The sequence below is a fragment of the Phalacrocorax aristotelis genome, chromosome Z (genome assembly GCF_949628215.1).
Source record: "Phalacrocorax aristotelis chromosome Z, bGulAri2.1, whole genome shotgun sequence".
Taxonomy (NCBI): domain Eukaryota; kingdom Metazoa; phylum Chordata; class Aves; order Suliformes; family Phalacrocoracidae; genus Phalacrocorax; species Phalacrocorax aristotelis.
In genome coordinates this window covers 36,658,949-36,674,927 of record NC_134311.1, presented here as the reverse complement: position 1 = coordinate 36,674,927, position 15,979 = coordinate 36,658,949, and the positions used below count along the sequence as shown (strand labels likewise).

General features: G+C 41.5%; 1 protein-coding gene and 1 long non-coding RNA gene across 9 annotated transcripts in view; one reads left to right on the top strand and one right to left on the bottom strand.

The window, feature by feature from the left end:
• LOC142050760 (uncharacterized) overlaps window positions 1-8,585 on the bottom strand; it is a 96,036-nt gene extending 87,451 nt beyond the window's left edge. The window contains exons 1-3 of one of the 3 annotated variants that reach the window (XR_012658126.1): window positions 8,497-8,538; window positions 4,125-4,240; window positions 1,594-1,926 (exon numbers count right to left, since the gene is read on the bottom strand). This is a non-coding gene — a long non-coding RNA (uncharacterized LOC142050760). Of the gene's footprint in view, window positions 1-1,593; window positions 1,927-4,124; window positions 4,241-8,496 lie in introns of those variants that run through there. The other 2 variants (XR_012658124.1, XR_012658125.1) reach the window with 2 other exon arrangements.
• A 13-nt stretch (window positions 8,586-8,598) lies between these two features.
• ERCC6L2 (ERCC excision repair 6 like 2) overlaps window positions 8,599-15,979 on the top strand; it is a 58,385-nt gene continuing 51,004 nt past the window's right edge. For 4 of the 6 annotated variants that reach the window (XR_012658123.1, XR_012658122.1, XM_075079873.1 and 1 more), the window contains exons 1-2: window positions 8,599-8,930; window positions 12,353-12,777. Coding sequence is in view for 4 of the 6 variants with exons in the window: in XM_075079873.1 (XP_074935974.1) it covers window positions 8,912-8,930; window positions 12,353-12,777 (444 nt within the window). In the remaining 2 variants the exon portion in view is untranslated. Of the gene's footprint in view, window positions 8,931-9,466; window positions 10,729-12,352; window positions 12,778-15,979 lie in introns of those variants that run through there. The other 2 variants (XM_075079871.1, XM_075079872.1) reach the window with 2 other exon arrangements.

The following is a 15,979-nucleotide window of genomic DNA, read 5'->3' as shown; positions in this document are numbered from 1 at the left end:
ATTTGCTCTGTTTAAGAATAAGAAAAAAAATTAAGTTTGGGGTCCAATCCCAGAATAAGACTGAATATTTTGTTTCTATTTGGTTTCAAGAAGTTTATATATGGAAACTTATTACCTGTCTGAGGTAAATTAAAGCTAGAGAAAACATGTATGTTTTTAACAGTAACAGTAATCCCTTTTGTAAGCCATATTGTTTCTTTTGGTGGTTTATAAGTAACTTATTCTATATGCTATATCTTGAAAAAAATCTGGCCTCAAGACAGAATTTACTGGAAAAAGTGAATCACAGAAAACAAGAGAACGGTGTTGTTTAAAGTAACTGAGAATTTCCTTACAGCTGAGGAAGCTACCTATGTTTGATTTGGACAGTAAGACTTGGCCATTATGGCATGTTAATGAAGTTTACTATTTTGTGGCTTTAATTGTTGATACCCGCATTTGGAAGCCTTGTGACAAACTAGGAATGGGTTTCAGTTTGCTTGGGGGCCAGTGACACGCCATGTGCATGTATGTATGTGTGTACAAACTGATAGATAGGTTGTTTTGAATAAACCTAACACAGATGTTACCTATTACAATGATCAGATACCTGACAACAACTTTAGCTCAGTAAAAGGCGTGCATGGCAAATTACTTTTTAATATATTAATATGAATAATATACATTATATATTAATATATAATGTATTTAGTGTCTTTTTGATTATTCCTTTAAATTAAATTAACTTTTAATATAACTGGCTTAATAGTTTCTTTGATGTTTTAGAAATCATATAACGGTTTTTCTCTTACTTTACCTTCAATGTTATCCATAAGCAAAGACTTGGAAAAGTTTAACAATAGTTTTACTAATATTGTAATTTGTTGCTGGTGCCACAAAAAGTTGGTGGTTTTTTTTAACGTAACAGTGAACATTGGGCAGGGTGTCAGAATTTCTCTAAATCAAAGATATACTTCACAGCAGAGTTCCCATTGTGTTATGTCTCTGTGCCTGGGTTACTGGTTTAATGTATTTGTTATATTGAGAGCTGATTCAGCAGAAATAATCTCTGACATACTGGTCCCAGACGTTTGTGGTTTCTGGCACCAACGGCAGTCTGATCCTCCTAGTAAAAGAGGTTAACTGACTTCAGAGTTGGGGAAAAATCCCCCAGGAACAAAAATATCCCTGCCTTCCACATGAAAACGCATCATTGTTACATGCTTTAGGGGAACTGACTGGTGAATTGTTTGACAAGTCCCCAGTTTATCTTGTCTAGCTGCAGCTTACATCTTTAACATATTTGTACACAGCTATAATATTCTCCTAAAAACTGCCACTTCATCAAATTGCCCTATTTTGCTAGAGGTGTTGTATAGAAAACACAAAGAAGAAACACAGGAAATAACTTATATAAAGCACTGCATTCTACTCACAGTACTGGAATAGGGTGGGTTTTTTTTGTTTAAACAGGAGTCGTATCTTTTTAACAAAGCTTCACAGTTGCTTCCTAATATGCCTCTGTGTGTGTGTGTGTCTCTGCATGTTTCCTCAAAAGTGTAACACATCAGGTTATGGCTTACACAATTAATGAGGTAAATTGCTTGAAACAAGTCAGAAAGGAAAAACAGATTTATTTTTAAAAGGATAATTACATACAGTTTTTCTTTGGTTTTGGATCATCATAGGAACCTAGCAGTTCACAGCTGGCATCACATTTCCAAGATGACCCTGCAGTTTCATCTGATTAGAGATGCTTTGGCTAGGTGGACCTGATGATTAAGTCAGATGGCTGTTTACAATGGTTGTGTGTTCCAGGTTTTGTATTTTAGTTATGAAAGCTGCATGTCCCAGTCTCCCACACCAGATCACACTTGTATGTTATCTGCTTAGGAGGCTTTAAATCATGACTTTACTGTTTCTTGAGGACAGCTTGCCATATTATGCCTGCCAAAAAAGAAAATAAAAAACTGTATCTTTCCAGTTTTAGCCTTTTTTTTTGTTGTTCTCTTTCTGTGTGTGTGGCAGTTTTAAGTCTTTCCCTTCCTGCTTTGCTGTCAATCAAAACTAAAAAATGTGAAATAAGACCTGAGGAAGCAGATACTTTTTTACTTTTTCCTCAAGGAAAAAAGGGATTACGGGAAGCAAACTCAACTGTAATCTCCATAAACCATTTCTATGACTACTACTCCTAATGGAAAGCTCTGTTCCATTTCTGAAATAATTTTAATTTGTAAAGTGAAATGTGTTACACATAATAAAAGATCCTCTGAAGAACAATTATGCTGATTTGGTTTAACCAGACCCAGAGCATAACTGAGACTGGTCCATAAGCTCTTCAAACGTTCATGTATTTTTCTGAAACATTCAAAACTGCCCTACACAAATATCTGCTGCAAATCCAACGGAGCTGACAAGCCTCATTATCCAGTTCCCACTCCAGGCAATCATGAAATCCGAGTGTTGCTGACATGATCCATTTATACACAATATTTATTTAAGGACAAAACTTTACATTTTCCTCAAGTCACTCTTTAACCAGACACTTGAAGGAAATGAATCAATACTTCGTAACACTTGTAGAATCAGTCTCTCAGGTTTATTCAAGCTGAGTAACACATCATCTGGCAGACAAACTTTAAAGGACAGTTTTGCAGAAGGTTCTAAGAATTATACTAGCCTGGCTTCTAAGAGTTAGTAAGATTTAGGACTGGCTATACTCTTTCTGAGAATGAGTTAACAATATAAGGGATATCTGATTTACTGAGTTAAACTCTCAAGGCTTTATCTATTTTTTTGGTGTTGTGCACGTGTTTTTAAGTGCTGTGCAGCATTTCCAGACATCCTTACTTAAGCATTTTCAAGCTTTTATTTTATGATTGATGATACAAAAGAGAAGAACAACTTGAAGATCTTATGAGTCATTAAGGATTACCAGAAGATGAGATTGGAAATACACATATAGCCAGGTAAGCATTGGTGCCATGTCTTTTGGCACTGGGCTACAGGACAAATGGGACTCTGTCTAAGCAATCTGCCTGGTATTTAAAGCTCAAAATTTTAAGTAATAGACAGCATAAGCAGTTAACCAGAACTCAGTTTGTCCTACAGACTTCCTCAAAGAATCACAGAATGCTTGAGGTGAGAATCATGGAATGGTTTGGGTTGGAAGGGACCTTTAAAGGTCATCTAGTCCAAGCCCCTTGCAGTGAGCAGGTACATCTTCAACTACATCAGGTTGCTCAGAGACCCCTCCAACATAACCTCGAATATTACTAGGGACGGGGCATCCAGCCCGTCTCTGGGCAACCTGTTCCAGTGTTTCACTACCCCCACTGTAAAAAATGTCTTCCTTACATCTTGCCTGAATCTACCCTCTTTTAGTTTAGAACCATTAATCCTTGTCCTATCGCTATAGGCCCTACTAAAAAGTCTCTCCAGAACACCTAGTCCAACCTCAAAGCAGGGTCATCTGCAGCAGGTTGTTCAGGCCTGTGTCCAGTTGGGTTTTGAAAATATCTAAGGACAGGGATTCCACAACTTCTCTGAGCAAACTATGGCAGTGTTTGGCCACCCTCACAGCTGAAGAGCTTTTCCTTACACTTAAATATTTCCTGTTTCAATTTGCACCCATTCATTGCCTCTTGCCTTGGGCACTGCTGAGAAACGTATGGCTCCACCCTCTTTATACCGTCCCATCAGGTATTTACACACACTGACAAGATCTCCCCTAAGACTTCTCTTCTTGAGACTACAGAATCCCAGCTCACGGCCTCTTCTGGTATAGTCAGATGCTCCAATCTCTTCATCTTCATGGTCTTGGACTCTCTCCAATATGTCCATGTCTTTCTTGTCATGGGGAGCCAAGAACTGGACATGGTCTCAGCTGGGCTGAACAGAGGGGAAGGATCACTTCTCTTGTCCTGCCGGGCAACGCTCTTCCTAGCACAGCCCAAGATACTGTTGGCCTTCTGTGCTGTGGGGGTGCATTGCTGACTCATACCCAACCTGCAGTTCACCAGGACCCAGAGGACGACTTCTGCAAAGTTGCTTTCCAACTAGTTGATCTCCAGCCTACACCGCTGCATAGGGTTGGCTATTCCACCCCTGGTGCAGGACTTTGTTGAACTTCATGAGATTCCTACCTGCTCATTTCTCCAGCCTGCGGCAGTCCCCCTCTGATGGCAGCAGGACATCTGGTTGTCAATCACTCCTCCCAATTGTGTACCATCTGTAAACTTGCTGAGGATGCACTGTTCCACTGTCTAAGTCATTAATGAAATGGTCAGTTCTGGCCCCATCATCAGACCCCAAAATACTCCACTAGTAATGGGACTGCAGCTGGACTTTGTACTGCTGATAACAACCCTTTAAGCCCTAAAGTTCAGCCAGTTTTCAGTCCACATGACTGACCATTTATCTAGCCCATACTTCATCAGCCTCTGCGTAGAGGATGTTATGGGAGAAAGTGGTGAAAGCTTTGCTGAAGTCAAGATAAACAACATACACTGCTCTCACCTAGTCCACCAAGCCAGTCCTTTCATTGTAGAAAACAAACAGGCTGGTCAGGCATGAGTCCGACCTCCTGAAGTCCAGGGTTAAGATCCTGATATTTGGCTGGTTCCCCTCTCTCAAGATCCTGGACTCCACCATCTTGTGGTCACTACTGACGAGGCAGAGCTCAAAGTATGCCTGCTGCTCTCACATAAAACACCAATTCTGCTCCCCACTGTCCTGGCTCATCATTCCTGGCTGATGTCTGTCCACAGCAGCACTCCAGTCATGTGAGCTATCCTGCCACGTCTCTGTGATCCCAAAGAGACTAGCCCTGCAGCTGCATGCAAGGGCTCAAATGTCCCTCTTTGATCCCTGTGGGGTGTGCTTTAGTCTACACACACTTCAGAGCACTGTTGGTTTGATTTCCACAAAGAACCCTGAGAGCTTCTTGAATACTGTTAATGGGTGATGTGTAAAATACTGTGGCAAATGAACTGCTGGAGAGACAAAAGGCCTTCCAAAATGTTAATTCAGTGCACATCACATTACTGAGTTCCTCATTGTAGCACTTTTAATGCTGCCATGCTTAATTAATACCACTGAATTGAACCACCTTTCCTTTCTTCTAGCATTAACACCTGACTTCCTGACATTTTCAAAAATCCTAGGCGCCTGTGCTTTCCAGGGGGTTTCAGTTAGACCTGCAAATGCTAAGTGCATCTGAGTATCACTATCTAGCTTTGTTTTCAGATATACTGATGCTGTAAATGTAACTAAGCTGCCCTTTTTAGATGCACATCAGTTAATTTATCTCCCCTGTCAAAGAGTGAACAGGAAAGCCACAATGTTACATGTGGAATGCTTTATAGGATATAGCACATATTTAAAAAGTGCTTATCCCCATTATCCTATTCATTTTGGTTGTTATCTGAGCCTGGCACTTATGAAATCTAAACTAAGTCAAATACATGCAGAGTTCAAATTCTCATATGGAGTTTGGATATATTCAACTTCTCAGTACTGGCAACAGGTTTCCCAAATGAAACCCCTTTACAAACCTTTCCCTGCAGAAACATGGTGTGAGACATTTTTGACATCCTAGCAAATAACTTCTACCTTGAGCTAGAAAGATTTCCTGGAAGAAGGACTTTTATACTCCAAAACCTTTCGAAGATACATGACAGAACAAAATAGTTCTCTGGCCTCTGAAAACATTTTCATCATGGGCCTGGTCCTAATCTCAGTGGGCCAGCTTGTTTCCTAGCTTTTTTTCCACAGTGGAATAAAGATACAGAAACTTCGTGTAATCAGGGAGAGGAATTTCAATGGCAAGAGGAAAACTACGTGTTGACATGCTAACCAACTGCCCCTGTTAAGGGTGTGTTCCCCCCTTTGTTCTCTCTCCCTCAGGGAAGAGCTAGAAGAGTGTACCTAACTGTAATGGGGACTCATCCTAGCGACTTCACTGGGATTTTCAGGTACAATTCTGTTTCCAGCTAAGTCACTGAGGTCTTACCACTGACATAAAAGCAGAACGGGATCCTTGGAGATTAGGCAGAATTTTACTGCCTGATTATTAGAAAAATTAAAGTGTTTTAAACAAGAGTTTAATCTGTTCCTTATTTCCTTCTATTGTGAAGGCCAAAATACTGTATTTGTGACTATAAAGTAACAGCTGTACTCTGCAAGAAAGGGTCCTTATTAAGCACAAATTTCTCAGTAAGAATCAAATGCAATGTAGTATGCATTAAATAAACACTCTGTGGCATAAACACACATTTATCGTCAAACATGACCCAGTTTAAAAGTTTGCCTTAGAATCAGAGCCTATATTCTCACTGATTTTTCTAAGATGCTCTGAGGGTTGAGGTGTATTAAGTACCTGAGATCATGGTAAAGTTACATTGTGTTTATTTTGCCAAATTTTTAAAATCTGAAATGTCATCCTGTTTTCAGCTTTGGTTTTATGATGGTATAGGTCATTCCTTTGGAATGAATGCATTTAAGCGCACGACTACATATATGTTTTTAAAACAACGTAATTTATCGGTTCTATATTACATTTTATTTTTGAACAACCTCCCCCAAAGTATGTGGTGCCTGATATTCCTGTAGTTTATCATTGCAGCAACTGTATCAGTGCTTTCATGCCTGCTACTCTCCCATTATTCTAATGTAACTGGCTAATCAAAACCCATACATCTTTCATTAACTTCTCTTAGAACAAAATTCTGGCTAATAGCATGCAACTAAAAGAAGCAAATTAAAATTGCTCCAAGTTGCATAAGTCTTTATTACTCTTAGAGCAGGCAGGTGGCTGCCTGCACGTCAGCTGCATGCAGAAACAGCACGTAGACCCATGTATTAGAAAATTTATTGCCTTGCCTTGCTTCTGAAAATATTGTAGGATGTAGGTTTTTGATTAGCCAGTCTGACCATCCATCTTCGTTGTACAGTTTTACTGCACATACCAAAAGGATCACGGTTTTTTTCTCTAATGCTTAATCCCTCCCTAACATGCCATTAAAATGATTGAAGTTATCAGATAATTAGAAACAATGACAGAGATTCATCCCAAACTTATATCTGCTGCATTAAAAAAGTAATCGAAGCTGCTTTAAAACTAGATCTTGCACAATACTTACGCACTCTTAACTTTCGTGACTGAGACTACTTAGCATTGCAACATTAAATGCATCCTAAAGCATTCTGGCAAAGTAATGGCAAGGATCTGGGAACTCCTGCCTTTCATGTAACTTTCTATTAAATTGCCACCGAGGTACGAGGCAATCTGGACAGATTTCTTGGTGGGGTTGAATTTTTTTCAGCAAGATGGTTGTTACTGACTGAGTTTATAATTTGCAAAGTGTTACTGCATACAGTTAAGCTCTTCTGCAAACTGGCAGAGGTAGAACAAGGGCCTCTCTCACTTCAGCCTCCTCCCCAAATGCTGGTTATGACTGCGTGCCTGGTTCTTACCATGCTACAGTCACCCCACGGCAGCTAACTCCTCTGCACCTTGCCAGCTGCAAGGCTGCCAGCTGCCAGCACACCGGCTCCACCGTCCATTGCACCAACTGTTCTCCCTGCTTCCTTGCCTGCCCAATTTCTCAGAAAATAACTTTAGGTTCCTTCTCCGCCCTGCCCCGCCCCCACAAATTTTATCATAAAATCATAAACATTGGAAAAGGCCTCTAAGATCATCAAGTCCAACCATCAGCCCAGCACCACGTCTCCTAAACCATGCCCTGAAGTGCCACATCTTCACATCTTTTAAAAACCTCCAGGGATGGTGGCTCCACCACCTCTCTGGGCAGCCTGCTCCAACAGACCCTGACCACTCTTTCAGTAAAATTTTTCCTAATATCCAATCTAAACCTCCCCTGACACAGCCTGAAGCCCTTTCCTCTCGTTCTGTCACTAGTAACCTGGGAGAAGAGACCAACACCCACCTCACTACAACCTCCTGTCAGGCAGTTGTAGAGAGCGATAAGCTCTCCCTTCAGCCTCCTCTTCTCCAGGCTAAACAACCCCAGTCCCTCAACCTCGCCTCATAAGACCTGCCTCGAGACCCTTCACCAGCTCCGTCACCCTTCTCTGGACACGGTCCAGGGCATTTTGCTACAACCACGGGCCGCAGGAAGAAGCTCCATTACAGCACCGGCAGCGCGGGCCAAGGCACCACCGTTCCAGCGGGAAGAGCGATGCTCCGACCGGGGGCCGCATTCAGGGCCGACACCCCATGTCGCAGGTGCCACAGACCCGTACAGCACCCCGACGCGTACCACGCGCCCCCTCGGGCGCGCCTACGTGAAACAGCGCTTAACTTGGTCCGTGAAACACGGCCCCGCCTTGAGCCTAGAGCCTTCCAGCCCCTCCCGGTGACTCGCCCCACCAGCCCGTGAGGGACAGCCCAGCCCCCACCGGAGCCCCCCCCACGCGTGGCGCTTCCCCGTCACCAGGCCCCACGCCCACACCCACACCCCTCCCCGCCTGCCCCTCGCGACACCGCCGGCAAACCTCGCGATACGCCCCGCTCCTCCCCTCTTCCCAGACGGCTCCTTTAAGAGCGAAGTCCCGCCGCGCGGCTGCTCTCGCGATACCTGGCCCAGTAGCGCGACGGTGGCCGAGCCCGTGGGGGCGGGGCGAGCAGCGGCGGGGCGGAGGGGCCGCTCGCCCCGGTCCCCGGGCACGGTTCCGGGGGTGACAGGGAGCAGCCCCGCCGTTACCGGGGCCGGTAGTGGGGGGAGATGGGGGCCCCAGCGGCGGCTCCCGTCGCCGGCGGGCGCTGAGGTGCCCCCCTCGGCGCCCGGGACTCCCCTCAGCCGCTTCCCCACGGCGCCTGTCCGGTGGGAGTGGGGGAGGGGCGTGGGACTGGCGGTCCCCGCCGGCCCCTGGGTGCCGCCACCCCGGGCTTTGCGCGCCCAAAGTTAAAATGTGTGACGGTGTCGCAGGTAAGCACCTTCCGTGTGTCTTTCCAGAGCGGTGCTCAGGCGCTCGTCGCTTCTTCACGTGTGCCCAGGTGCAAACCGAGAGCAGGTGTGGAGGTGGGCAGGCTGTCGAGGCGCGCGGTGGGCGCTTGCTGGCATTGCCTCGCGCTCGCGTCTCCCCGCCTGGCGGCGGGGCGGCGTGTTCGGGTGCCACAAGTGTGGCCCGGTACGTGTTTTCGTCAGGAGAACTCTTTTGGTCAGGAACGTTTGAGCTTGTTTCCTCAGACGAGTGGGAAGGTGTGGTTAAGTGGACTCAAAACATCTCTTGGAAGACAACGTCTTACGAGTTTTTTGTATCTTCTTTCATTTAACAGCTTTCGATCTAAGTTTTGCAATTTGAACGGGCCATGCTTTTACTTTATAGTTTCCTTGAATGTTGCTTTTAATCATTTATTGGAGTCTAAAAAGCCATTTTCACTCTTAAGTGGTCAAACCTCAATAGAGAAATAGAAAGCATTAATATTACTTTTGCTCTTTTTTCTTTTTTTTTTTTTTGGTGAAGGAGTAGTTGTTGAAATGAGCCAGAGTGTGACAGTAGGCCGTTAGCAGTGTGATTTAGTACAGTCAGTATATATAATGGCACACTTTTTTCAGCTGTGATAAAAGTGTTAAGTACAGGCAGGCATCTTAAATACCAGCTTTCTTCCTTGACAGCATGTGTATACTGTACCCATGTTAGGAAGCCATACCAGATAATTTCCTTCATTTTTTTTTTAAGGATAGCTCCCTAGCTAAATTATAGTTCTGGTTCACACTAGTGTATCAGGCTAATTAAAGTTGCAATTCTTGCTTTGGGTTGTATAGCGTTATTTTCAGGGGTTTTGTAGCTGTGGTATCTTCAATACCATTGTTTTTCCACATTTTTTTTTCATTCTGTGCCTTGTTTCTCACTGCGTTGGCAGTTTGGAAATACTGAAACTCTTGTCCAATGTGATTTATTCCACTTTGCACCTGGAACCCTAACTCTGAGAAGTCATACACAACTCATTAAACTCAAGTAAATGCTTAGTCAAAAACAAAGGCACTGTTATCTTAAATCATAGTTTTAACTTGAGAGCCTTTAATGTTGCATGTCACTTCAGATATTACTGTAAAAGAAAGTAATTATGGAAATGCTCTCCCTTATTTTAAACTTTGTTTTGCATATTTAACAGTATGCTCTACGTAGCTGGTTTCATTTTTTTTCAGGCTTGCTTCTTGATTTTGAGAAATTGCTCAAAGACAAAGTTCATGTGCACCTTTTCTTTGTACAGATTTGAGCATGTATGAGAGACTACTCACATGCCTTAAAGCTTAAGAGATTGGTTATGTATGGTTTGTTGAATATACTGTCTGTACTTCACCCTTTGCCTCAAAAACATATGTTTGAGCTTCAAGTCTCTGAGAAGGTCATCAGGAATGGCTGGAGGTATGGAGAAGCTTACGGACCGATCACAGGGTGCGGTGTTGAATTTCCCAAGGATTATGGGGAGCGTTATGAAAGAGATCTGCAAAATTGAGAGTCTAATGGAGAGAGGTCATGGTTTATGATCTTGTTAGGATAAGAACCAATGGGCCATCGGTTAGGGTTGTAGGATCCAAGTTCATAGCAGGCAAAAGCTTGTCAGGTATTAGAGAGCAGACCTGTGAAATTCATAGTCAGAAGACGCTGAATGCAAGAAATCTGCATGTGATGAAGGTGGAATGGAGTTACTTGAAAGAGAGAGATCCACTGGGGTTTGCTAAACAGAAAAACCATACCTGGCCCAGGAAATCTCTGCAGGTAGAATACCTTAAGGATGAAGAATTTTAGAAAAGAGATATTCTGTATGCTTGTACTATTTTTATTGTTACCTGGATGTCAACTTACAGCCACTGCTGGTTGAAGAATAGTGGGCTACATGGATGTTTTTGTTTTATTTTGATGTATATAACCTAATTAATTTTGCAAAATGAAGTATAATTATCACTGATCTAACTAATATGTTGTGGAGAATAATACTGTGAGTGTATGCTTCCAGGACCTCATAACTAGTAAGAACTAGAAAGGAACTAGTAAGAAAAAGCTATCTTCTTCATGAGGTTTTTTTTTTGCACAGACACGTAAAAGTGGGGGAAGGTGGAGTTTCTTGTTTTCAGGACTTCCTCTTTTCTGTTCCGTACCTCTGAAAAATAACTGGGTTGACGGACCCAGAAGGGCGTACTACCATAGTTGCAAGGTACGAATACTTGCTCTGATGCAAGATTTGCTCTCTCTTGCTCCTTCCTTGGGAGTTTCTCACTGCTGCTGGTAATGACTTTCACAGAAGTAGCAGAACCAATTCCAACAAACAGATAAGAAACAATGGAAGTTCTGAAATGAACCGTATATGTTCCTCTCTCTGTCTTGGGACAGCTTAGCAGGGGAAGGTTGGAAATTGTTTCCACAAACACAAAAGGCCAACACTTCCTCAGTTCAAATTTGGAAAACTTTGTATGCAGCTATTACTTACTAGGTCTTCTTTTACTATGAAGCATGAAGGCCTTATTTTTTCTGATGCAGATATTTTGTTGGGTTTTCCCTTGCCAGTACGATGTGGATTCTGTGGACTCTGATACACGGTGGTTCTTATCTTCCTCTTTCTCTGTTAGCAGCATACATACCATTTTTGTGCCTGAAATGTAAAACTGAGAGAGCTGTAAATGAAGCAGTTCAGTCACCTCTGTTGTTAATATTAGATATGCTGCATTAAGGCTGTAGGAGACCACGTACAAGAACAGATTTTAGCAATTCCAGACTGGACAGCTATGTAAGCAGTTTACAGAGTAATTAGCCATTTTGATGAACAATACAGGCAAATGATATGCTACTAAGTGTTCTTAAAGTACACTTCTGCTTTTTCTAAACATAAGTTTATTTTACCTGTTCCAGTCTTTATTAGGAGAAAGGTGATGTTTTCCTATGCATTTATATTTGTAAAACAATTTACTGACACTGCAGTACTAGAGTCAGATGGATTAGAAGCATCTCTAATATAGAAGGCCTTTTTGTCCAGTTCACCTGATCAGTTAATTGGGCACTAAACCTGCGGGCATCGGCATATTGGTGTTTGCCTGTGTGAAGCCACTGTGGAACAACTTACTGTATCAGAATATGACTTCTACATGAGATTTTTTTTTCCTGTAGACTTCTAGATATTTATAAAATAGCAGCACTTCAGCAAATTATAATTTAATATCTAGCTCAGGATTTGGTTCTTAACAGTCATCGGCATCCTAATTCTAGTGCTACCTTCAGTACAATATTTTAAGTTGTATGTATTTTGTCAAATAAATTTATATCCAATGTTATATTAGTGTGACAGAATGCAATACTTTGTACATTTGACCAGTTTATCACTATGTGTGTGTGTTTGGTTTTTTTACAGATAATTGGCGTACTGGGGAGAAATGCCTTGCCCCTTGTCTTGAAAATGGGAAACTTCATGAAGGAACAATATCCTCTATTGAAAAGGACAAGAGTGGAAAATCATATGCTGTTGTATCATTCTTGGAGTGCAAAGAAAGGAAAATACTATTAACTGAACTTTGTAGAGTCGAAGCCAGTAGAGGACCCTGGAAAAGCTTAATATTTGATGATGGTGATCTGGAAAAGCCTTATTTTCCTGACCGAAATCTTCTGTCTCCTGCAGCTGCTTTTAAATTATCTGACAATGGTGATTGTATCCCATATACGATTAACAGATACCTGCGTGATTATCAAAGGGAAGGAGCCCAATTTCTGTATGGACACTATGCTAATAAAAGGGGGTGTATTCTTGGAGACGATATGGGCCTTGGGAAGACAATACAGGTATTCTTTTTGATTGTTATCTTGAGAGAATAGATAACTCTTTGTCAGTGTGTTTTCTGTGAGGTGTAAATCTCCTTTTAAAATGAGGTATTTGAGAAATGCCACCTCAGTGGAGCTTAACCTTACTTTTCTATTGTGGAGTTGGAGGAGGCAGGACGTGGCCATCCAGGACAGTGCTTTGAGCCAGGAGCCATTGCTGTATTTAGGATTCATTTCTGACAGGCCACAAAACTGGGATGTGGCCCCTTTTAGTGTAAGCACACAAAACTACAGTAGTTAAAATGCTAGTACTCATTTTACCTTGAATGTATTTGAGGATTGCTACCTCTGCATCATAGAAGTAATTTGCACTGGAGTATGCTAAAACTACTTACAGCTCTTACCTGTCTTTTTCCTTTTTTCTATGGAAACCAATAGTTCGACTCTACTGGGAATGAGAAGGAACAGACACATACATTCCCACCTCAGGAAAAAAGTGCTTAGGTGTTCTATGTTATTTTTATCACTCTTTTAGAAATACAACTTGGGTTGGTGAAAGGACAAAGTGTAGCTCAGTTTTTCCATTGTGCTTTGAATCAGTGGGGCCCAAATGAGTTAGTTATTTGACTGAAGTTAGGGTGGTTTTGTGTTTGAAAATTCTCTTTAATCTGTTTGGTTTTAAGTTAGCAGCCTGAATGTTATGATGGCTAGTCTTTGTTTCCCCTCTTTTCTTCCTCCATGTGTCAAATGCAAACTCATTCCTTCACTGACAAATTGTGGCTGTAGCATCTGTTGCCCTTCTGTTTAGGAGAATGTTGACAGACACCCATCAGTGCAAAGAAGTATTGTTCTGTAGCAAACTTGACAAGAGTGAGTAAACAAAACTGGCAAAACTTCTCTGGATAGAGCTTTTAGGGGTACATCACGGATTTGCGTAGCTGCTGCTGATCTGTTAACAGATGTTCACCAAAACTAAACTGTGTCCGATTACATTATGTTTTACCTAAGCTTGGTCATGTTTCTTATCCATGGCAGTTTAAGAACTTGGTAGTTAATGGAAGTTTGTTTCTGCTCAGAACTACAGATATCTGATTTCATATAGTAAGAATCATCTATATAAGGTAGCAGTAACCTGGGGGGGGGAGTGAGTTGCCTTGCTTCCATCTCTTGGTTTTTTTTTTTTGACTCTCAGAACTGATTCTGTAATGCCGTGGTCACGCTTATCACACAGTGACAGTGTGTTCTTGTGCGGAATTAACATCTGATGGTTATTTCTTTTAATCATAGTGTCAAGTTTGCAGAAGAAAGGTAGAAGTTTTGAAGAATATCTTGTGTATTTTTTTATAAAACAGTATGTTCTTCAAGTTCAGTATGGGAAAGGCTGTTCAGTGGATATGAAGTAAAAGAGGATATCGCTTGTTTAGAAAAATTAGTGTGTATGAAAGATTAAATATTGGTTAAACTGCATGAAGTAGCAAGTAACTGATATAGTCTTACAGAAAATTTGGCTTATGTTTGTCAGTTAGCTGAGCCGTATTGTTTGTGATTTAAAACACAATATTTTTCTAGGAAAGTCTTTATCTCATAAATCAAGCTATAATGTTCTTTGTACTCCTGAAGTGGTTTCTGCTTAAACAGCCTGACGCTTTCATTTCAAGGTGAAGTTGAAGTGGAGGCAATTAGAATAATGTTTCCTAACATGACTGCAATAAGTTAAAGTTTCCTATTAAGGCCTTTAGGTTGCTTCCTGCTTTATCTGGAAGAGCCAAAGTTTTCCCAGCAGAGTAGCTCTTTTACAGCCATTCATTATTGTTACAAATTTGTGATGCATAATTCTTCCAAAAATGGAGGATCTGGAAGACACATGGAGATTTTATGTTCAGTTGAATTTTATTCTTATTCTCAAAAGGATTAAAAAAAAAATATTGAAGTCAAACAACATGTGCAAACTTTCGGTTCCTCTTACCCTTGGTTTATATGAAATACTAGGTATAAAAATGTTTGGTTTTCTTTTATATATCTCTTTCCCACCCTGCAGACCTATATGTGAGGGGTTACCTCTCCTGCTCATCTTCCTTTATTCTTCTCTGGTATTTTTCCTGCATTTCTGCATTCCTGGCTGGTTCTTTTCCCCACATCATTAGAGGGAGAAAGCACTGGAAACTTCCTCTTTTTTGGAAATCAATAGGTGGCAGCTATACCTCTACCCTGCTATGAGCAGCTGTGTAGCAGCCACAAAAGGAATTTTCAAAAGAAGGGCACCTCTCTGATGATGTATCTGGTTCTTGCTGCTGCTTAGGCCTGTGGACATCAAGTGGGTTTTATGGATTTGAATGTTCTGGACAGATACCTCTGTGCCTTCTTCCTGTTTTGGATTACCATGGCAGCAGCTTGGAATAGCCTGTCCTGGGATGTTTGTCCCCACTGTGGTGTATTACAATAAGTGTCTTCTCATAATCAAAGATAAATCACTGTGGCTGGTTTGAGGCAGATAAGAGAATGGTTTTAAACTAAAACAGGTTAAACTTAGACTATTTGCAAGGAATAATTTTTTTACAATGAGGGTGGTAAAACACTGGAACAGGTTGACCAGCGAAGCGCTAGATGCCCCATCCCTGGAAACATTCAAGGTCAGTTTGGACAGGGCTCTGAGCAACCTGATCTAGTTGAAGACATTGCTCATTCCAGGAGTTTGGATCAGATGACCTTTAAAGGTCCCTTCCAGCCGAAACTCTTCTATGATTTTATGATAATATAGTCCCAAACACAACTGAAAAAACTGGTTTTGAAGTTAACAACAAGAATTGGAATGAATGGAGCATACAGAAAACAACGTATTAGTGAAATTCTGACCTCTAGTTTAAACCTCTTCCTTTTGCAGAAGTAGTGTTGGGAGTACAGTTAGCAAGTATCTCTTCCTTCTGTTTTCTCATCCAAGATTCAAGTGTCCCCTTGAAAAATGGAGGAAAATTGCGAGGCATGCCTTATCTCTAGTTTTTGCTGGCTTATTCATAATCTCTTCCATATTTTTGGGACTTCTTCACTTAAAGGGTGAAAGTGTAAATTAGGGCAATTAATTGCTTTTATCATGAATTCAGGATTCTCCAAGGAAAGGGGTTCCTATCTGAAAAAAGATTGATTTAAAACAAACAAACAAACCACCAAACAAAAAAAAATACATCTCCCCAAACCCACTTTCTAAATCACAGCCAGGATTTGTTCC